This window comes from Leiobunum rupestre, chromosome 2 (genome assembly GCF_980474605.1).
Source record: "Leiobunum rupestre chromosome 2, qqLeiRupe1.1.hap1, whole genome shotgun sequence".
Lineage (NCBI taxonomy): Eukaryota > Metazoa > Arthropoda > Arachnida > Opiliones > Sclerosomatidae > Leiobunum > Leiobunum rupestre.
In genome coordinates this window covers 49020102-49042265 of record NC_143385.1, presented here as the reverse complement: position 1 = coordinate 49042265, position 22164 = coordinate 49020102, and the positions used below count along the sequence as shown (strand labels likewise).

Below are 22164 nucleotides of genomic sequence, written 5' to 3'. Positions count from 1 at the left end.
TAGATCATTTGACTATCTGTTCTTGATCCAGAACACCCCTTTTTCTCTAATAATAAAAAACAACAACATCACTCAGGCAACCAAAAATCCCTCATAGTGAAGTCTTGATCTATAGATACTGTCTTGTGCCTGGAACTTCATTAAACTACGCGAAAAGTAAATCTAAACTTACAAAGAAAATATTTAAGCGGTACTTTTCCCGATAAAATATTCTAGGAGGCCTAGTTTTTTTGTCTTCCTTTTTTCGTGTAATTTAAAGTTATTGTTATTGTTCTTGTCTGTACAAAATTTTATACTGTTCCGCTTAGTTTTCATATTATCCCCTTTGTTTGTTTTTTTATCTATATCTCTGTCTTGTGTTGGTAATCTTGTTTTGTATTATTTTGTTTTATGTTAATATTGTTTTTGAATGCTTGGTGTACGTAATATAAGTGCGTACTCAGGAGCCCAATAAGTGTATTTCACTTTCTCTATCCTGACAATAAAGTATACATTATCGTTTTCTAAATGAGTTCTTGTGATGGTGAAAATGGGCCCCACTAGTGAAGAGAAATGTTACACGAAATTGATTAGATAAATAGACGAGAATGTAAAGTTAATACCTATTCTATTTTTTCTGTACTCTTTCTTCGGATTTGGTTATTTTTTTAATGACGAACCATTTTATTGCATTTTTAATACTCTTAATAGTAAACTCGATTTTTTTGGTTTATTATTTTTAGAATTTAATTGTAGTAAAATTTATTAAAATATCTTTGACATTTGCGTCCGCAAGATGGCTTTTGGCCCAATCCTCCATGATTTTTCATGGAAGAGGGAAAATGCATAGAGTAAATTTAATGATTTTAATTAACTATAACTTAATTTTATTTTCGTTTAATGTGTGAATAACATAAATACAAGATGAATTCTGTCGAGTACGACTTGGATACTTCTGGTGGTTTAATGCCCGTGAGTAATTAACGTAAAATTTGTGCAAAAAAATTGGATCGTTAGGCTTAGCTATGGCTTCTAGGGAGTTAAAAATGGCTCTCTCTTTAGGCCTAAAATGGAAGCTTGGTTTAGGCTTAGCAACAATTCGCGCGGCAAAATAGATTTAGAGCTTCAAACCATTTACTACTCAGTTAGTCAGTTGTTTCGCTGATAAATTTGATATTAATGAGTGCTGAAATTTTCTAAAGCAAATCCAAGCGCTCATTGCTCCTCCAGCCAGCGAGGAAACAGGAAAAAAGAAGAAAGAACCACGGTATCGGAGACCTGGACGATCTGTCAATCATGATTGCTGCGACAGCTGCAAAGAAGGAGGCGATCTAATATGTTGTGACAGATGCCCTGCTGCATTTCATTTGCAATGCCAGTAATTACCATTTAAATATGCTGGAAATCATTGTTTTCTAACTTCTTTTCATAATTAAAACCTGAAATCTGATATAATTTAGTGACCCTCCTCTGGCTGAAGATGATTTACCTACCGGAGAATGGATATGTCATCGCTGTAAAGTTCTACCTGAGGCTTTTTTAGCGGAGAGCCAGGCAATGGATGAATCAAAAGATACAAAACCAGAAAAACCTGAAACAAGGTCTTCTAGCAAAATGGAGAAAGATACAGAAACAGAGGCCAGTGCACCATCAACATCGAGAAAAAGAGTGCGATTTGAAGATATCTTCCCAACGGGGTTTGATGATGAAGAACCCCAAACACCATTGCAAATATTAATAAGTGCTGCTGCGTGCATGAATCCAAAGCAGTTTAAACTTCCAAATGAAATGTCATGTACAGTACAATTACCTGGTTGGTATAAGTTTTCTATTAATGATAAACTGTTTGATCAAATGCCTTAAACAGTTGAATATAATAAGTTTATTAGAAAATTGAATGTTGAATCTCAGTTATAATTTTAACTATATTTTAATTTTAAGTAAATTTTCTTGCCAGCGCTTTTCTAGTTTCAACCATATTTTTAAGTTTTATTAGTTAGATTAGTTATCTTTGATTTTAAACTGAATAAAAGTATGTTTCTTATAGGTTCTATCAAAAAGCCACGCCCAAAAGAAAACAATATCAAAAATCATAAAAAACCTGCTCATGAACTAGACAATGGTCTGGTACCTCTACCAGCTAAATTATGTTTTCAGTGCCGAAAGTGAGAACATTTTTCTGATAAATTCTCAATTTTAAAAACGTCTAAATTGTGATTTATATCTATATTTTTAGAAGTTGCCGGAAAGCTCCATTGGTACAGTGTGATTATTGTCCTCTTCTGTTCCATTTAGATTGCTTAGATCCACCATTAACTTCTTTACCACAAACCAGGTGGATGTGTCCAAATCATCCAGAACATATTTTGGTAATTTTGTTTTTTTTTTTAAATTTTCAATAGTTAAGTTTTAAAATGATAATCCCTTTTTATAGGAAGAGAAGCTTTTAACATCAGTGAGTTTAACGGAGCGAGTAAAACTATGGGACCATTTTGGAGGTCACATATCGCAAGATGCAGTGAAAGTCCAGTTTTTCAATAAAGTTCATCGGCTTAATCCGCCATTTCGAGTAAAAAGGAAAATCAGTGGGAAACCAACTGTAAAGGTCAATTAATGTTTTGTTTGGCAAATAAATTGTTATTAAGATCAATTTTATTTAGACCATTTTTTTTAGGTTCCGGAAGCAATCAAAGCTCATTACGCAAACCCACCGCCGTTATTGCCCAGATTAAGAGAGTCTACTCCAATGTATATAACGGAATGCCAGTCTTCAGCCAATGCAGCAACTCCGGAGGAACAAGACCATGTATGGTTTTTAATTTGCATAGTTTTGGAGTTAAACTTGCCATTTACGTATTTGTAAACTTCCAGTGGTTATCTAGTGTTGTGTCGTTACAAACGAGTCTTGCCAAATATTTGGCGCAACAGCAATTGAAAAATGAAAGGACTAGTGATTCTGAAACTGTTAAGTCTTATTTAGAGGATAAAAGCGCCTTGACAGAGTTCAAATTGGTGAATGGCTTGCCGAACGATTGTAAAACAGAAATTGTAACGGTAAATGGACCAAGTGCGGAACTTTCCGAAAGTGATATTGTGTGTTTAAGTGACTCACGTGAGCAGCTTGACGCGAAGGATCTGAAATCAAAACCAGAGCCTACTACAGTTACTGCTCATGTCAAAAATAAGATTGCAACGACATCTTCATCTGTATCCGGTTTAAGTAGTTGTAGTACCCCTTTAAAACTCTCTAGTGGAATGGTGACCCATGTGGTACGAGGGCCTGGTTCAACTTCTGTTCAAAGAACTATAACCAGTACAAATGGCACAGTTGTAACGAGCAGTTTGGCAACATCAATTTTACTTCCCAGGCCACAGTCTACGGTCTCCTTAACGTCAACTCCACAGAAATCCTCCTTGGCAAATTCCAAAATCTCCCAAAACCCTGGTGAGTTACTCTTGGTATCATGGGTCTTTTTTAAGCATTTATTGTTGAATATGGTGATAATGTGTCTATTAATATTAAATGATTGTGTCATCTTTGTACCATTCTAGTTAAAATTTCCTCGCCAGTAGCTCAAAAAGGAAACGTCAATAATTTAAATCTGACTCCTGCCATATTAAACCTAAATGTCAGCTTACAAAATTGTATAGAAGGCAACGGAGGTAATATTTCCTTTTTTAAATAAAGGTAGATGGTTTTTACAATGTTTCTATGTTTTAGAATTAGAGTTAAGCAAATTAGATGAACAGTTGGTTAACATACTTGCGTGGCAACGACTTCAACAATTAGTAAGCCCACCCAAGTCTACGCCTCCCAAAATTAATGGCATTGTACCTGGTAATGTCTAACCTCATTCATGACACCTAATATTACGCAATGTGTTTTATTTCGGTGTCTGTTTTTGTTTTTTTATGTTGCTGTAGAATGTAACGATGTGAAATCTAGAGCAGTTTTATGTCCTTTAAATGGAAAGGGTAATCCTGTACCCATGCCTTATCGTACTCTCACTGTTGGCACAGGTAATTTCAAAACTTTTTGGGTTTGGAAATCTGTATTTAAATTATAATTATTTTGACAGGCGCGGACATGGATCTCTGTCTTGCAAATTATGGCCAGTGTAATTTTGTATCACCAAAGCATGCTTCAATTTTTTACGATGAAGTATGTATTGATGTTTTAAAATTTCAATGGTTTAGACATTTTTATAACAATTTTTTTTATAGATCACAAAACACTTTGAACTTCTGAACTACAGTGAACATGGTACAACAGTTGATAACGTGTTATTTTCCTGTGATTTTTCTGAAAAAAATGTTACTGCGGTGCCTACAAATTCTGTCGTTGCGGCAGTCAGAAAGATATCTGGAAAGAAAACAAAATTTCGACCCGATTCCCCAAGCCCAGATTTACCAACAATGACAGCCAAAGCTGGAGAGGTACAAGATGTTTGAATTTTTTCTTAAAATGGTGTATTATTGGGTGCCTATAAATAGATTTGCTTGTAATGTTCATTTCCAGTCAACTGTACCATGTAACTGTAAATCAAGTAGTTCTACCTTGATTGGAGGGAGCGGGGCTGGTTGGGAAGGTACAGCACTTCTACATCATGGGAGCTACATCAAATTTGGTTGCCTGCAATTCATATTCAGTGTTACAGACTACTCGGTGAAATTGCACGAGGAATTCTCAAAATTGCATTGAAGGTTTTTAAAAATCGCCCCATTTAAATAAATTCACATCATCGAACTTTTTATCAAACAAGAGTGACGAAAGCAGATACGCATTTTTTTATAATCATTTGTTATTGAAATTTTTTGCAAATGTTATTGAACTGATTGTAAAATAGAAATACCTTATCCCTCACAGTAAGTTAAAAGTTGTTAAAAAAAGGTGTTTTGTTTTGATAACAAAAATTGAGGGACACTAATGTAAATAAGAAATATCTTTACTGGATCGTTAATCGCTTAGTGTGGTTTTTGTATTTTTTTTAGGTATCCCATACTAATCAACTTGTATAAAAAGAGTTATTTTAAAGTAATTATTTTTTCAATAGTGCCTAGGGTTTTATAAATAGATCACTTTTACATTAATTTATAGATTTAAGTGTGCTCCGAAAGGTGACTAAAGCAGGCCATATGTAGTATTTACGCGCATTGGTTGTTGTTTAAACTTCCAGGATTTTGATAGAAATGGGAAACTTTTTATCAATGGTAGGAAAATATACCAAATTAACACTTAAAAAGTTATTGTTGAAAAATTAGTCTTTAATATATTTAACGTATGAAATTTCGCTGCCTATTTCGTTAATGATTCAAATTATATGTTAATTTACATAAAGGTTTTGTAAAGGCAGGTTCTCTCATTTCATAGATATAATTGCCTAATAAAATTTATTGAGTTGTTTTAAAGCAGTGCCATAATGTACAATTTAAAGAGTAAAATTTGAGGTATATTTTTTAGGTTATACCAAATGATATTGGTATGCTTTAATGTTAAAGTGGTCTATTTAGGATTGAGGTTTTCTTTACTAAGGTGTGTTTACACTAAGATTGTTACACATAACTCTTTTTCATGCGAGATAATTTTCAGTTGAGATATTTTCAAATTGTCTTTTCACTACATAGTTTGAAAGATGTGTTATTTCATAGAAATAATACCAGTTCACAGATGTTAAGATTTAAATTGTACCATTTACCTTTTTTGGTCTGATGTAATGATTAAGTAATACTATAAGTTAATAACGATCTATCGCATAAGTGTGTCAGTTTCATATCTTTCACCTGGTAAAATTTTATCTGTAAGCCATTTCTAGAATGACCACACATTTATGTGGGACTATTAGTTGTAATACACAATCTTGGTCTCTTGTCAAAGTTAATTTGTTCAGGAAGCCATGCTGAAGTGTAGGACTAGTAATTGGTTTTTAAGTTGCATATTTTATTGCTAGAGGTGCTTATGTTCTACATAACTTTATGCATAGCTATCAGTAATTACTTCAACTACATGACACACTTATGTAACACAATTACACATAGCTATCAGTAATTACTAACTGACAACTCCAATTTTATATTAAAAGTTCTAAAATGGTTTTTATATAGTGAACAACAACTGCATTTCATAAAACAAATGGCGTTTTTGATACAAATATCTGCGATTGTGAACAGGTTTTTTTTCTATGAATATGGTCAAAAGATATTTCAAATGAAGTTTAATTTGCCTGAAGTATTTATTCACTAAAAAAATAATACAATCACACCCCTGGCCACCCATTTTTGTTTCAATTTATCATTTTACCTCAAATTTTTGTGGCTTTATTCACAATGTAAATAAAAAGGGTTTGTTTAAATGTTTTTAACAGTTAGCCCAAGTTTTTATATATAAAATAAAAAATATATTTTGGGCCATTATTATTGACAAAACTTGTATATGCTAGCTAATAGAGAAAAATTGTAAATATTCCATGTACATGTATTTCGTTATATATGCTATGTTTTTATTCATTCACTGCAGAGAATCACTTTTTTTGGATCTTCATTGATATCCAAAAAATTTTAAACATGTCAAAAAGTTTTATTATTTGTAGCTATATAAATGTCCATTTTATGATAATTTGACCTCATCATTTGTTTTTAGTTATAGCCTTGGTACAGTATTACCTATTTGTATTGGGAATACCCAAGCATAAAAAATTAATTTGAAACTATCAAACAAAAAAACACCAACTCCACAGATAAAAAGCATAAAAATATTTGTCCCACTTAGCTTAAGAAATTGCTTCTGGCTTTAAAACTTAAGCCTTAATATAGTGAATAGTTAAATTAATTTGAAGAAAAAACTTGAAATGCACAGTTGACCGATTTCAAATTACGTTTTTGAATGCGAAACTACCGTTACATTATGAGGTATAGCAGGCTTATTTACCTGCTTTTATACCCTAACATGGAGACGTACTTTCACATGCAAAATTAATTTTAAAAGATTCACCAATATAAGATACAACAAATTTGGTAAAATTAAGAGTAAAGATTTTTATTATAGGGTGGTATAATAAACGTGACATAAAAAATATTTAAGAACTATAGCAACATGCTGCATAAAAAATATAAATTAAAACAAAAAACAATATATTTTTGTTAGAATCAATGATTAACGTGATCTACTTTATCAGATATTTTGCATCAAGCTTCAGTGATATTAACTTTTCGAGGTTTGGAAGCAGTTTGAGGCTTCTTGCGAACCGGTGTAGTGACAGAAACAGGTCTTGTGCTTGATGGGTTCTTTTTTTGCTGCGTTTGAGGTTTATATGATGCTATTGTCTGTAGCATTGTGAATATAGCTGAAGGAGATATGTCCAGCCGTAACAAATCAACTAAAAGACTAGATTTTAAATAATATTAGACAACAATAAATTTTGACTTAGAAGGAACACTGTAATATATACCTAAATACATCAGGATCAACTATAACGCCACAAGAATTCGCAAAGTCCAATAATTCAATGTCTTCTTGTTTAGCAAATTTTCCATTTGGTATTTGGATTTTCAAAGAAGTTGAACTAGCACCGGGCATAGCAAATCTTAACTAATTACCTAAAACCCTAAATAAAACTGCACAAAATAAAAATTATTTATTTCAAAAAACTTTGGCCCTTGCCATTTGCTAGAATGATGATGACGTAATAAACTACTTGCATTGGGATATTTTTCAGAAAAGCCTAAAAAGTTTTGGCAATTTAGTTTCAATATTATATGGCAATCTTGCTAAGAATAAAAATTCTGGAAACGTCTTTTGAAAATTTCAGGCTTATAAGTATAAATTTTTCAGAATGAACACAAATACGCCCTAAGCGGAAAATTATTGCAGCCTTGAAAAGTACAGGGAAAAATATGCGTGTTCGAAGGAAATATTGAAGTTTTTCGTCAAGTTTTGCGTTTTTACTTTTTGGTAAGATAATTTGCTTTAGGTTTTCCACTAAGTTCTAATTTCTTCAATAAGCTGATATTTTAAAGTGAAATAGGTTTACTATGCTATAATTAATGTATCATTCCATCTGTGTACGTATCACATTTCGATCGTAAGCCTTGTCTTCATTTACGGCATAATTTGTTTAATTTAAGTTGGATTAAGGAAACTATTACGTACCAAAACCAACGCCTCGTCAATCGCTAAAGATTTATAGTCTCTTCAATTGTTCAAATATTTGTTTTCACGTCGCAGATGTCCTTGTATTTAATTTGGTCATTATTCGGTACTGTTACAATTGATAGTGACACAGCATTTCAAAGTCTATTCCGTTCTTGAAATTCTATTTATAACTGCTCGGTAGTGCATCAATTATATAAAGTAAATGATTGAATTCCTCGATACGATAAATTATGTGTGGAAAACTTAAACATTTTATTAGGAAGAAACGTGTGCCTGTAATATTATAAGAATCAAATTAGTGCGTGTGGAATTAAAGAGTTAAAAGTGTATTATCTTTAACAGCTTCATAGGAAACGTGGCATCATTGAGGAAGCCATTCCTAATAACAGTGCCAATATGGCCAATGTAAAGTTTCAAGCCCAAGAACCTGAAATGAAAGGATGGCTATTAAAATGGACAAACTATATCAAGGGTTATCAAAAGCGTTGGTTTGTTCTATGCAATGGCCTGCTTTCTTACTACCGGTATGTTTGGCTTTCCTTACTCTAGTGTTTGTCCTAAATTAACGCATGTTCTCGAATAGATACCAGGCTGAAATGAGCCACACGTGTAGGGGCACTATCAGCTTAGTTAGTGCTGTTATACATACTGAAGATTCATGTCATTTTGTAATATCAAATGGGGGCACGCAAACGTTTCATTTAAAAGCCACAAGTGAAATAGAAAGGCAGCGCTGGGTTACCGCTTTAGAATTGGCCAAAGGAAGGGCCATAAGAACTATGGAACAAGGTGCTTTACAATTTAAATCTTGTTTTGACTGCTCTGATAAATTACCTTCGCAGTTCCCAAGAATGTTACAGTGTTTACTCTGCAATTTTGTTAAATTTGCAGTTGGTAAACAAAAATATCATCTAAAGATATTATTCTAAGGTTTATAATCAGGTTAATAATACATAAAGCATGTAAAATTTTAGATTGCATATTGCTTAGAGGGAAGATAAATTTTTACGAATCGCTTGCGTTCCAACAATATTTCTAATTAATGAAATTAATAGTATTGTATTAGCGACGGCTGACAAAGGACCACAGTCTGAAAGCTACTTGTAAATATTAAGTTTTAAATAGACTTATCGTATTTTTAATCTATGAAGTAGCAGTATCTTTTATTATAGGGAGCTAACAGTTCTACGTCTCACGACGTCATCCATGCTTTTTCCTATTGAAAAAAAATTCTACCCAACATGGCGGCCAAAGCCAAAGCTACGGAGTGTTAGTTCCCTATGGATTTTAAATCTATATTCACCATGGAACAGAATTTTAAAATTTATGAGAATAGCACATAGTAAAATTATTAGAATAACAAATAAAAACTATTGAACCTTTCGCTAGTAAACAACATGAGAGCTGTAATGCCATTTTGGTAATAATGAAATTCTCATTTGAATTAGATTTAATCATATTAAAAGTCTCAAAGAGTTAATTTTTTTAAAGTTATTATTCGCTTCCTAATTTTATTCCACTGATAGAACACCGTAAGCTACCAATAGAAATTTGTGCATTTGGGGTTTCCGGTGGTAAACTTGTTTCTGATCAAAAGTACGAGAAATATTGTGAATAGGAAAGAAAAGTGTATGATTGATCCCATTATCTTCGTAAATCTCTCCACGCTCTTTATATTACACTAAATAAGCAAATAATTTCTGCATAATGGCAAGGACAACTTTCAGCACAAATATTTGGCTAACAAGACTACAATTATCCTTATTCCTTTACCATATGCTGAAAACCCCTTTATGATTATGGCCCATACCATATATTATATATTTTCAGTTTTTATTTAAAGAAATCTCTCATCAGTGCAAAGTAGATGCCTTGGGGCTTTCAAAAGTCAATTGCTTTTTTTACACTTAATTTAGGGGTATTGTATTAATTTTAACACTGTCAATGTCATGGTCGAGCTATTAAAAAATTAAGTCCAAGTTAAATACTATTTGCAGATAGAAAACTAAAATGTAATTAACCAGTTTTTCAAGGTTACTTGAATTATCTGCAGGTGCTTGTTAGACTATTTTCAATTTTATTAATGTTTCCTTAATATGACCTATATAATACACTTACGTGTATATGTATTCTAGGGTAGTTGTACTCATTTATTATATATATTTATTGAGAGTGAAAATATTTGACAGGACTGGCGTACGTTAGTAGAGATTTTTTTGCATCCTTCCTTAAGATTAGAACATACGTTTAATTTTTGTTGTAATCATTTGTGTATCGTGTTTTGCTGGCTAATGTTATCACAATCATAAGTCCTGATTATTATTATTATTATTAACCATGGAAATTTGTTTCGGGTTAATACATCAGTCTTTTTATTTGGAACAAACTACATATGTATTATTAAGCTTTCCCTTTACAACTATTCTGCAAGTTTTCCATTCTGTAATTTTTATCTCTGCGAGTGATATGTGGTTTTTCGCAAGGTAGGTTATTGATGTATTTTATATTCCCAGTGTATTTTTGGGTTTTGTAAAAATTAATTTACTTCGCCAAATGTTCATAGGTTTTTCAATCACATAATGAATGTTTATAGTTTTAGTCATTTGGCCAAATTACGCTTTTAGAGGCCCTTTTTTAATTGATTGCCATGACGAACTAGTCAGCGCAACGCCCTATGAATTTAAGAGTTTTTCCCTGCGAATCGTACCCCCTTGGGAATACCACTGTAGGTAATCAAACTTTTTTTTTTTATTTGGCATGTATTTTAAGGTTTAAAAATGGAATTTTAGTTATGATGATATTTCTGTGGATTTTTAATTTCAAAATTAGTACACGCAATTATGAGCTTTGGAACTTGCTTTATAGTTGATTTTTGATATTTTATAAATTAATTTTCTTAGTTTTTGAAGAATGTTCGTAGATGCAACATAGATTAACCAATTTTTCAGAGGGGATGATATATTTAACTACTTATTGCTAAGTTTTTAAAGTAATACATTTTAGAGTTACTCAAATGTTATTCAGTTGTTATTTTTTTTACACACGAATATATGGTGGCATATCATTTAGTACAAAGATTGAACGCAGCTTAAAAAATATACTTTAATTCTTACAATTAAAAAAAAAAACTCACCTCAGTTGGTTAATAAGTCCAATATTCTGTACACATTGTGAAGCATTATCCAGTAGATTGAAAGAGTTAGGCATTACCCTTATTTCTTTACACATCAGTGTCAATAGAAAAAGCATTAAACGTTCTTTTGCTTGGTCGCCTTTAAATAAAAAGTGAATGCTCGACTAGACAATTTTTTTTGTACATGTACTGTAAGTGTTCTCGAAATTTTTATGGTTCAGTAAGTAAATGACGTCTTTGGTTTTTAAATTAGGTAGGCAAAAGACACTTAAATTGTTATATTCTACAAGTTAGCTTGGCGGAAAGTCAGTCAGTGAATGGAAAACTGTAAATGTTTTATTCGCTTGGTATGAGTAATACAGATTTTCCTTGTAGGTGTACGTCTAGTTGTGAGGAGTTGTAGATTTTTATGCCATGTGGCAATTCTGTTGACTAGTTATTTGCCTTCAATATGCCTTAGCCTCTAACTGAATGTCAATTTTTTCTAATGCAGCTTAATTGTTGTTGCAAAAGTAAGATATATTTCAAAATATTTTTATACTATATTTAATGCTCAAATAATTTCAAACAAAAATTGTGAATTATGGTAAAAATAGTATATTCCCATTTTATCAAAATTTACTGCTACTCAAAACAATGATAAACTTAAAGAATCCTTAGTGCGCTGTTTCTTATGAAATCAACTTAATTTTAGCTTACTTTGTCTCTTTAAATTGTAATTTTTTGAGGATTATAATAGTTGTATATTTCAATTGGACGGCTTTCCCATATTTTTGAATATTTTACTATGATAACTGCATTATCAATATAATTTCAAGAGGTTGATGGCAATATGTTTTGTAACTTTAGAGGTATGTTTTTCCAACCAATTATTTTAATTACTTCTGATGGGAAAGACATTTCTTAAAATTTCTTTGAATATCTCTAAATTTCAGTGCAAATCAGTTCCAAAATCTCAAAATAAGAATGAAAATAACGTTAGTATTGTTTTTTATTAACAGATACAATTTAGTAGTTAAAGCTTATACTCTTTTATTAGAGTACACAAAGTAACATTATTAATATAAAGGTCTCGTGTTTTATTCCGACAGTATTAAATATATAATTTATATAAATGAAAATGTCATTGAAATCTAGTACTGGCTTTACTTTCGTAATTTATAAAAGGTAAATTGTCATTGTGACAAATCAAAAATTTTATCCACTGCAATATCGTAGTGTTTTGTCAGAGCAGTCAGCTTAAGGTTGCGGAGAATTTCCAAATCTAATTTTCTTTTGACTCTTAAGACGACGATGAAGAACTAGAAATGATACCAAATTCGCGATCTGAGAAAAACGAACTAGAGTCAGTATTGAGAGTTCTAAGTTCCAAACTCGAAGATCTTGTGACTTGCAACGATCTCATTGTAAAGCACGGAGCCGCTCTTCAAAGGTCGCTTACGGAACTCGAACAGTTAGAATCTGGCAATGATGCTGCTTCTCGTATCAAAGCTGTAAATGAAAGGGCTACATTATTTCGAATTACTTCAAATGCTATGATCAATGTAAAAACTCATTTTAATATTATTACACGATGGAATATATGGAATATTTGATAATTTAGGTTGGATAGTATTATTTCAAAGGAGCATTCTATTTTATTGTGCGTAAAATTTGTACTGCTAATTTGATACTCATGTTAAATATTTTAAAATCCTACAATATGCAAATATAACAACTAGTAAAATTTTCTTGTCTTAGGGGGAAAAACTTATGAAGTTCTAGCTTATAAAATTTGCACCAATCTTTTAATGTTAAAAAAAATCTTTGATTTATCCTCATGACCCCTAATTATAGGTATATCAAAGAGCTTGGACTGCAATCAAATTTTAACACAGTTAATATTGACACCTTGAGGCTACGTAAGCGAGTTGACCATCAGTATCAATAAGTAGCTTCAAGTTTCATTTACTTGCGGCCTTCAAATCAATTTTAAGGGGCCACAGAAGTGCCTACTTAAGTCGGGCCCCAAGTCATTCCCTTTATGATATGTGAAGTTTGTTAATCTCTAAAAGAGGGTCTACTTTGAAATCCGGGCATTGCCATTGACTTGAGGTGGGAATTATTTAGTTACCTTCAAGGCATTTGATGTGTCTTCCCTTTACACTACTCATCACTTCTCATACTGTAAGCTATTGGTAGAAGTTGAGTGTATTTTGCATATTTGAGGTGAAACTTTTGGTTCCTTACCTAAAGTAGGAATAATTATTGCGATAAATTCACTTGACCATGAAATTACAATGCCCTCAAATATTTGAACCATTTTTTACGTTACACAGTGTGTCCCAAATCAAAGTAAGCTTTTCATTTGTGCAATTTTTTTGTTTTAGTAATAAGGCAGTAAATACATGTAGGCTAAATTTCTTGGGATTCACAAAAAAAGTCATGGATATTAAGAACAAATTATTTAAAGCAATGTATAAATTATTTTTAAAAAATCTGAATAAATCACAGTCCTAAAATATTTGTAGATTGTTTTTAGAGTACTTTGGGATAAATTTGCCTGCATTTCTGTAACTTTTCGATAAGTACTTTACCAATTCGAAATTGGGAAAGAAATATAAATAAAAAAATTGTGTGGTGATTTATATAATCATTTATAATAATTACTATTATTTATGGCATAGTAATTTAATATATTTCATTTCTGTATTGCATTTTTTTTTGTAAATCATTCTGACAAGAAATCTAATTTTGCCATCGCTGAAAACTATTTGTAGCTATGCTAATTATGATACATAAATTCCATAAATTAAAGCCTTTTATTTTTGGTGCATCTGGTACTACCAAAAATGGTTCTAATATTTTAAATTTGTACAGTATTTTTTTTTAAACTTTCATACTGTTACATCACATGTCCCAAGTAAACAATTTTGGCGTATAAGTCAGTTGAAATTAAAATCGCGGTTTGAGTATTATGGAGTATCTACAAATGAAGTTTTTAACCAAGTTTAGTTTTTTAATAGTAGCCTTAGTTCCATATATTCCATTGTTAATTACCATACTTGTTGCTGTGTAATAATAAAAAATTGTATTTATTGAAGGCCTGCAAAGAATACTTGCAGTTGGCTCATACTCAGGGTCACAAATGGCAACGCATGTTGCAACACGAGCATGAGCAACGTTTACGATTAGAGGAAATGGTCGAACAGTTAGCAAAACAACATTCACATTTAGAGCAGGTAGCAAAACAGGCTGCCAAAGCAGCTTCAACAGGAATGGTCTCATCTGGAGGTCATTCTGACGAAGACGAATTCTACGATGCTGAGGAAGATGCGACTGCAGATTTCATTGTCACTATTCCTGGAAAAGGCCATAGGTGATAATGTTTCCATACCTTTTTTTAAATGTTGTCATGTAGCATTCATTTTGAAATATGGCAATAGCTCTTTCTATAAACAATATATACGCATACATGTATAAAAAGTGTTATTTTTTGGAGCGTGCGCTTCCTAATATATCCGTGTAGAGGGTCTCGTGTGTTTTCGCTAACTTTCACTGCACGATGAATCTAACGTAATCACGTGACGTCTCGTATTTTATATAAAGAGCTATTGTACTTGTAATACTGCTATTTACTCCTGCTTATACTTAATGACTGTGCCTAAAAATTATAGATGATAAATGAGTCTTAAATTTTTATGTATAGGCTTCTCTATAATTAGAAATTTGGTATATTAACTCGCTTAATATTCAAAGAATAATTGGGTACAGCATTACTTATAGTTCTCTGCGATCATATTAGTATTATTTAGTACAATACGTTCATTTTGTTAAAGCGACTGACTAAAAAGTTAGAGATAGCTAGTTGTTGTTCATTGTACTTAAAGCTGCTCATAAAGAATGATTTCCCTTGGCTATTTGCCAGAGTAGACACTTAAAAATAACAAAATGCAGTTAAAGGTAGATGTGTAACTTATTATGGATGTTGACAGGTTTTTTACCGGAGGTTACAAAGTGTATGTACCTCGTGATTTTACAAATTCCATATAAAAGTTTGGATTTTGGATAATATGCATTTGTATGCTTTGTATTTGGTAGTGACTAAAGATATAAAACTATGCGTATTTAAGTGTGTACTTTTGGAGTTTCTTTGGCTGGCTACAGGCTGAACAGATTTTATTTCCTATAGACGGACTTCCAGTGGCTTCAGCTTACAAAGCGAGGGCCAGGGTTATGACAATGATGCCTCTACTGATTCTGATTCGGATCCTACTCAGCATGTTGAAGAGGCCGGTGTTATACAGAGAAAGAAACGAGGAAAAGTAGTAAGTTCTTTACCCATTTTATTGAGTGATCGGTTCATATATGTTAAGTTATTGGGGGTTTTGAATTAACCTTCTAATTATTTTTAAAAAATCTTAAACTTATTAACTAACATTTCAACTATTTCTAAATCCATTTTTTTATGAGAAAGACTTTGGTTAAATGGATGCATGGTGTTTGTTTTATTTTATTAAATAGGTTATAACCTAAAATCTGTTCAAAGCACATTTCCAATTTAGACCTTTAATTTTTTTATAAAAATTATTTAAACTGTTAGATTTAAGTCACACTTTAGCTATCATTCTCAATATCGACAGATTGTTTTTAAATGATGTTTCAACACTTCTAAACACAAAACCACAAAAAAAAACCAAATTAAAAATAAGAGTTGCTATGTTTCAAAGTGTGCAGGATCTTAACTGCCTCTGGTTAGATCTTTACCCGAATCTGGTGGCTGATATCATTACTAAACATAAGGCTACATGGTTTTCACTCAAAAACACTGATAACAGACATTTTGAAAAACTGTTAAAATATTTTTAAGTTGACAATCATCGGTCTTACCAATGTGTAATCCAGCCTGTCATCTGTGTTATGGGTTGGGTACAACTTGAATGATTTATTAAATTTATTTATTAATGGTATATGCTTCCATGATTAAAAAATTGGTACCAAAAGAGGTACAGTACTTAAATTGTTAATTTGCATTATTTAACGATGCTTATCTGAATGAATTCCCATCACATATATGGAGTTATTTAATTTATTCTTATTTGACATTATTTTAGGAATATGATGAAGATGAACACAGTTCTTCCAATAATCACGATAAGGGAGCTTCTAATGATAGTGCACCAGGAACGCCAAACCTCACTCAAGATAGAGAGTGCTCTTTGGTTCCAACCGGTGATCGTAGAGTTAGACGAACTACTATTCCCGAAAAGCCCAATTATAGCCTCAATCTTTGGTCCATTATGAAGAACTGTATCGGTAAAGATCTCTCCAAAATTCCCATGCCCGTAAGAACAGCCATTACTTATTTATTTTATTTTACAATTTAAATTTAATCTAATAAATTATTTAGGTTAATTTCAATGAACCCTTGTCTACACTCCAACGACTCACTGAAGAGTATGAATATGGAGATTTACTTGACAAAGGTGCTCGATGTAAAGATTCGTGTGAGCAATTAACATACGTAGCCGCTTTTGTCATATCTGCATATGCTAGTTCCTGCAACAGAACGGGGAAACCGTTCAACCCATTACTCGGCGAAACTTATGAGTGTGATCGTATGGATGATCTGGGCTGGAGGTATATTTCAGAACAGGTATGAAAGTATTTAAAGTAGTATTTTGACTCAGTATCCAAGAAATTGTTCTACTTTTGCGTAGGTAAGCCACCACCCTCCCATGTTGGCTCAACATTGTGAAGGCCGTGATTGGGTGTGTTGGCAAGAGTTTTCCATGTCCAGCAAGTTCCGAGGAAAATATCTGCAAGTAATTCCATTAGGAATAACTCATCTAGAGTTCCCTCGTACTGGTTATCATTACACATGGCGCAAAGTGAATACAACAGTACATAACATTATTGTCGGAAAGTTATGGATCGATCATCATGGTGAAATGGAGATCACCAATCACACAACTGGTGACAAGTGCCATTTAAAGTTTATTCCCTATAGCTATTTCTCAAGGGAGACGCCCAGAAAAGTAAATTGAATTTCAATTTTAATCTGTTAAATTGAATTACTAGTGATTGGCCAAAAACAATATGATATCGGCATCAGTTACTGATATCAAAATTTTCCTGATTAATGGATTTGAGTCTAAATTACAGATTTTAATGGATTTGAGTCTAAATTACAGATTTTAATGGATTTGAGTCTAAATTACAGATTTTATAAGTACTGTACCTTATTTTCTTTAAAACAAGGCAGATGGCGCTGCTAATTCGGCTACAGCTAGCCCGTGATTATTTAAACTGTAATGGCTCCTTAAAAGATTTCGGTACTGGTAATAATTACTTACTGTATCTCCAGTATCGGTTAAATAATTAGTTCAATTAAGAAAGGGTTGGCAAGAACCAGCCAGACTGGTTTCAACCAGATTTAACCACTTTTTTTTATTATAAAAAATATTGGGAAATGAATTAGAAATATTGAAAATTTTAAATACTTTTTATTTCAAAACTGAACTACGTCTTCTTACAAAGTAATGAGGGCTAGATATAAGCAATTGTGGTATCTTAAAATTCATTTTGCACGTGAAAATACGCCACCATGTTAGGGTATAAAAGCAGGTAAATAAGCCTGCTATACTTCACAATGTAAAGGTACTGTCACGTGCTAAAACGTAATTTTGTTATTGGTCAATTTGACCATTTTTGAAGTAATAAGGGCTAGATATAAGCAATTTTAGCATTGTTTTATTAGTGGTTTTAACCGTATTTAACCACACTGGATTTTTTGATTTAAAAAAAGCCGTTTTTTTCTTTTAAACCCTGAATTAAGATATCAGCCAACACTGAATTACCATAAACTTTGATATGGAATTTCTGTAAATAACGCCACTGCCTTTGATATGATTTTTCTCTTAACAGTTTTTTTAATTAAACTGAGAATTTGATTTGCATATTTTTATTATGATTGGTTTTTGATTCCTAGTATTATTCGAGTTTTTTCCTTCAACATTTTATACCTTTGTTTAATTTAGATAACCGGTGTTGTAACGGACAGTGCTGGAAATGCTCGTTGGGTTCTTCAAGGAACATGGGATGCAAAAATCGAAACCTCTAAAGTTATTGGCAGCCATGGCTCAGTTAAAGGCAAACCTCTACTCGAAACCACTACTCCTAAAGTACTCTGGAGAAGAAATTTGCCTCCGTAAGATATTGCAAGCATACATGTAATCAGTATAATAAATTGAAAAATATATTTCCAAGAAATGAGAGTGAAAAAATGTACAATTTCACGCCATTTGCGTGTCAACTTAACGAGATTGAAGATGGTGTAGCTCCCACTGATAGTCGAAATCGCCCAGATCAAAGACTGATGGAGGAAGGGAAATGGGATGAAGCAAATGACATTAAGGTGCAGCTTGAAGAAAAACAAAGAAAGGCTCGTCGACAACGTGAACAAGATGCTGAGAAAGCGGCAGCGGAAGGTAAATATCAATTTCTTCATTTATTTTAAGTACTCACTACATTGGTGTTTAACCTTTATAAGGCTCTCCGTATGAACCTTACGAACCAGTATGGTTTAAGAAACAAAAAGATCCTGTTACTGGTAATCCTATTCATATGTACACTGGAAAGTATTGGGATAGTCGGAAGACTCATGACTGGAGTATATCTCCAGATATTTATCTTTGATGCAAGTCATAATTAAAGTTTTCTTTTTATATGTATAAAAATATCTTAAAAGCCAGGGTTTCCAATAAAGTCAAATCGGGGTTTTTATAGGTTTAGCCAAATCTATCCTCTTCCTTTCCCATTGTTTCTTAATGTAATTTTTATACCAGAACTAAGACTATGATTCTTTTAAAAATGGCTTGGTAAGCCTATGTCATGATAACCCAAGCTATATAAAAGTATTAAAATTTGTCAACCTTGGTTTAGGCTTTTGCGTAAATTATCAAATGATTTTTTACAAAAGCTAAATGATATAGACATTCTCGTTCTGGGATTAGGTATATATTTTATTTTCTTTTATAATTTGACTCTCTTAAAATTGCCTTGTGAAATCTATCAGTAATTTTGGCATATAAGGAAAATAGGTTTATCATCAGCTACAGCATTTGTTGAAATCTAGCAGGTGATAGTCTATTTACTTGGCTATAATCTTGATTTATTACGATGAAATTTTAAAAAGGTCTTTAACAAGGCATTTAGATGGAATTTATTTCTTTTTTAAAATTACTTGATGCTAAATGCGTATATGAAGTCTCCCAATACCTTGTCAAGCACCTTACCTGGCGCTAATATATTTTATTCGTGGGTAAATGGTGTTCAAACTTTGATGCCCGCGATTATTCAAAACCTATATATATATATATCATTGCCTACAAAATATACTAGGTGCTTCTAATTATAAAGAAAAAATTAATTTAAAAATTTGTAAAATATCAGAGGTAATTATATAGGATTGCGTGAAAAATGTAATTAAGGCTTTAATAATGAAAAAGTTATTTTAACAGAAAAGATTGAAACAAACTTTTCCTAAAACTAAATGTATATAATTCCTGCCACACATAGTGAATGTTTGTTTAATTATTTAATCCTAATTAAAGTCAATGTAAAAATAGTTCTTGGTCCTCTTTTTGTTTAGCACTTAATCGTACTTAAAAGTTAAAACCCATTAAAGCTATAGGTCAAAAACAGTTTGTGCGTTATGTCTTTTGTGCCTATGTTTTTGCGTAACATTCCAAAACCCAGTTCCTTTAGCTTTTATACCTTCTATTTTCATATACAAAAAAAGTTTCTTCAAAGCGTTTTAAATTTATCTTGATGCACAAAACATGGTTTTACATTTTGGCAAAGTTTCGTTCATCTGAGAGCGTTTAACAAAGTACAAATTTATTAATTATTAAACCAATACTATTTTGTGTTTATTAATTTTGTTTTATAACATTCTGATAAGTACTGCCGTGGGGAGGAGTTTTAAAATTGCCACCGCATAGTGACAAAGCTGAGAAATGTTACCGGGTGGTAGTAGAAGAGCTTAACTTTTCTCTTATCTACACTCATTAATTTGACATTGATCACTTAATTTTTTTAACATAGTACCTTTGTGAAAGATGAGTATGAATGAAATCTAAGTAGCCTTGTTTATTGCATCAGATTGGCCATTTCTTAGATCCCAAAACATAAACTAATCAAAAAATTGTGAAATAATCTAGTCTGTCTTGCTAAATTGTACAGTTTGAAGAGCAAAAAAATTGTAATAGCTTTTGTATATTGTTAGCTTCGAAAACCCTCCATTCGTTGTTGTACTGAATGAAAAGTTCTAATTAGAGCTAGCCTAATTTCTGGTTTTGGATATTTTTTGGAGAATATTGTGAAGAATTTATCTTCAAAAGCATAACCATCATGAAGCTGTTGTAATTTGTAAAGTATTTTTCTTTAAACTGCGGAAAGTTTATACATTTTTGATCTTGTAGATAAAAATAGAAAAAATAGTAGTGCCTTGTTTATACAAATAAAATGGGTAGCCGCAACATTTGTCTAATTTTAGAAATTAGTTTGCAAAATTGCCCCATTATGCCTAATAAACTTAATATAGTTAATTTCTAGTGAATGTAAGAATCTACAGTAAGGGTCTTATCTATTTCGCTTTTTTTTGCGTCACCAGTTCTATATCGCTTTGAAAGAATTCGTTCAATTGCAACAGTTTAAGATGTTGAAGAAACACTGACGAAACTAATGGAAAACCAAATTGAACTAGTTTTATTATCAACCAACTTGATAAATCCATAGATTTACGAACGCAGATTATTTGCTTTTAAAAAAAACTGGAAAGGGCAAATAACTAAAAATTATATTTTATTATATTAGCCTTTTCAGTTAACATAGACCCATGTAGGCGGTAGCAGCCAACACGATAATTGTCTAGACATAATCTAAATACACGACGGCTATAAGCTGCTGAATATTTTCCAGCAGCCTAAACAATACTATTATCATAAGTCACATAAAACTAGGTATGACAGAAAAATTTGCTGGAATGATGGTCTGTTACAGAGCGATGTGTCATAGGAAACTTGTTACTTCTTGATCCCTTCGTTGGCGAAATCAAAAGTGGATAAATAGACATAAAACATAATTTATTTATCACTGCGGCTATTTTTAACAATAGGTACTTTTGTTTTTTTTGGGTTTTGTTTATTTTTTTAGATGTATTATTTGTCAAGGATTACAATAATGCAAAAAGTTTTTACCGCAATTTATTATTTAGAAAGTTATGATAAATTTAAAATTGTTACTTGCCAGCAATTTTTACCTAGGAGGCTAGGAAAATACGACATATTTCGAGATGTTTGTACGTGTTGGATGAGGTAGGACTGATGACGAATTAGATTTAACGACAAGATATTACTAAATTTTTAAAACGTGTGCAAACCGAAAATGTGTTTACGGCTTTTTTGGTTTTGTTATTGTTTTTTGTTTATTATTTGTCAAGGAATACAGTAATGCGAAAAGTTTTAACCGCAATTTATTATTTAGAAAGATATGATAAATATAAAATTGTTGGGTTAAGTGTAGAATAGCTGCCCCCCACCCGATTTTTTTATATTTTTTTTGGATAGAGGGCAAGATGGGGATTACTTTAATTTTAATTTTTTTTGGCGAAAATGAATATTAACAAAGATATGCATTTTTAAACATTGGCCTTTTGCAGTGAATTTTCCCTAGGACGATTCTTTAAATTATTAGATTTTAATGCGTTGTGGATAACGTGGCGCTGATGACGAAAAAGAAAATGTGGAAATGCAAAACATAATAACTTACTTTTATATTTCAGTTATTTTCGCCGTATTTCAATGCATTTTAGGGGTTTTGGCGGGGATAATAGGTTAGGTTATTTATATTATTAGGTTGG

At 31.9% G+C, this 22164-nt stretch overlaps 3 protein-coding genes across 5 annotated transcripts; 2 read left to right on the top strand and 1 right to left on the bottom strand.

The window, feature by feature from the left end:
- Nucleotides 1–25: 25 nt before the first annotated feature.
- Nucleotides 26–6288, top strand: LOC149957756 (PHD finger protein 12). Of its 2 annotated transcripts, none has more exons than XM_090165722.1 (14): nt 26–156; nt 1182–1357; nt 1440–1792; nt 2027–2144; nt 2216–2348; nt 2414–2584; nt 2654–2785; nt 2851–3424; nt 3532–3642; nt 3701–3817; nt 3904–3999; nt 4059–4141; nt 4204–4416; nt 4499–6288. In XM_090165722.1, exons 3-14 carry the CDS (start codon nt 1537–1539, stop codon nt 4679–4681), a joined length of 2187 nt encoding a protein of 728 aa, XP_090021848.1. In that variant the 5' UTR covers nt 26–156; nt 1182–1357; nt 1440–1536; the 3' UTR covers nt 4682–6288. The 2 variants fall into 2 exon arrangements, with proteins under 2 accessions (XP_090021848.1, XP_090021847.1); XM_090165721.1 differs by lacking the exon at nt 26–156 and adding an exon at nt 766–951.
- A 698-nt stretch (nt 6289–6986) lies between these two features.
- Nucleotides 6987–7621, bottom strand: LOC149957755 (mitotic-spindle organizing protein 2B-like). The gene is made up of 2 exons (XM_090165725.1): nt 7425–7621; nt 6987–7360 (listed from the first exon to the last, which is right to left on the bottom strand). The coding sequence occupies exons 1-2, from the start codon at nt 7550–7552 to the stop codon at nt 7162–7164; spliced, it is 327 nt and encodes a 108-aa protein (XP_090021851.1). The 5' UTR covers nt 7553–7621; the 3' UTR covers nt 6987–7161.
- A 155-nt stretch (nt 7622–7776) lies between these two features.
- On the top strand, nt 7777–20713 carry Osbp (oxysterol binding protein). 2 transcript variants are annotated; one of them, XM_090165724.1, is made up of 12 exons: nt 7777–7927; nt 8471–8652; nt 8712–8917; nt 12549–12805; nt 14345–14619; nt 15433–15568; nt 16355–16585; nt 16651–16896; nt 16961–17278; nt 18281–18450; nt 18510–18730; nt 18793–20713. In XM_090165724.1, exons 2-12 carry the CDS (start codon nt 8525–8527, stop codon nt 18936–18938), a joined length of 2334 nt encoding a protein of 777 aa, XP_090021850.1. In that variant the 5' UTR covers nt 7777–7927; nt 8471–8524; the 3' UTR covers nt 18939–20713. The 2 variants fall into 2 exon arrangements, with proteins under 2 accessions (XP_090021850.1, XP_090021849.1); XM_090165723.1 differs by lacking the exon at nt 7777–7927 and adding an exon at nt 8126–8403.
- The last annotated feature ends 1451 nt before the right edge of the window (nt 20714–22164 follow it).

Bases quoted from the DNA above. Each gene is read 5' to 3' on its own strand.
- LOC149957756 (XM_090165721.1), top strand. From the start codon at position 904: ATGAATTCTGTCGAGTACGACTTGGATACTTCTGGTGGTTTAATGCCC. The intron at 952-1,181 runs GTGAGTAATTAA...AATTTTCTAAAG, and splicing joins CTTCTGGTGGTTTAATGCCC to CAAATCCAAGCGCTCATTGC. The intron at 1,358-1,439 runs GTAATTACCATT...GATATAATTTAG, and splicing joins GCATTTCATTTGCAATGCCA to TGACCCTCCTCTGGCTGAAG.
- LOC149957755 (XM_090165725.1), bottom strand. From the start codon at position 7,552: ATGCCCGGTGCTAGTTCAACTTCTTTGAAAATCCAAATACCAAATGGA. The intron at 7,361-7,424 runs GTATATATTACA...TTTAAAATCTAG, and splicing joins GTTGATCCTGATGTATTTAG to TCTTTTAGTTGATTTGTTAC.
- Osbp (XM_090165723.1), top strand. From the start codon at position 8,359: ATGTGTGGAAAACTTAAACATTTTATTAGGAAGAAACGTGTGCCT. The intron at 8,918-12,548 runs GTGCTTTACAAT...TTGACTCTTAAG, and splicing joins CATAAGAACTATGGAACAAG to ACGACGATGAAGAACTAGAA. The intron at 18,731-18,792 runs GTAAATATCAAT...AACCTTTATAAG, and splicing joins TGAGAAAGCGGCAGCGGAAG to GCTCTCCGTATGAACCTTAC.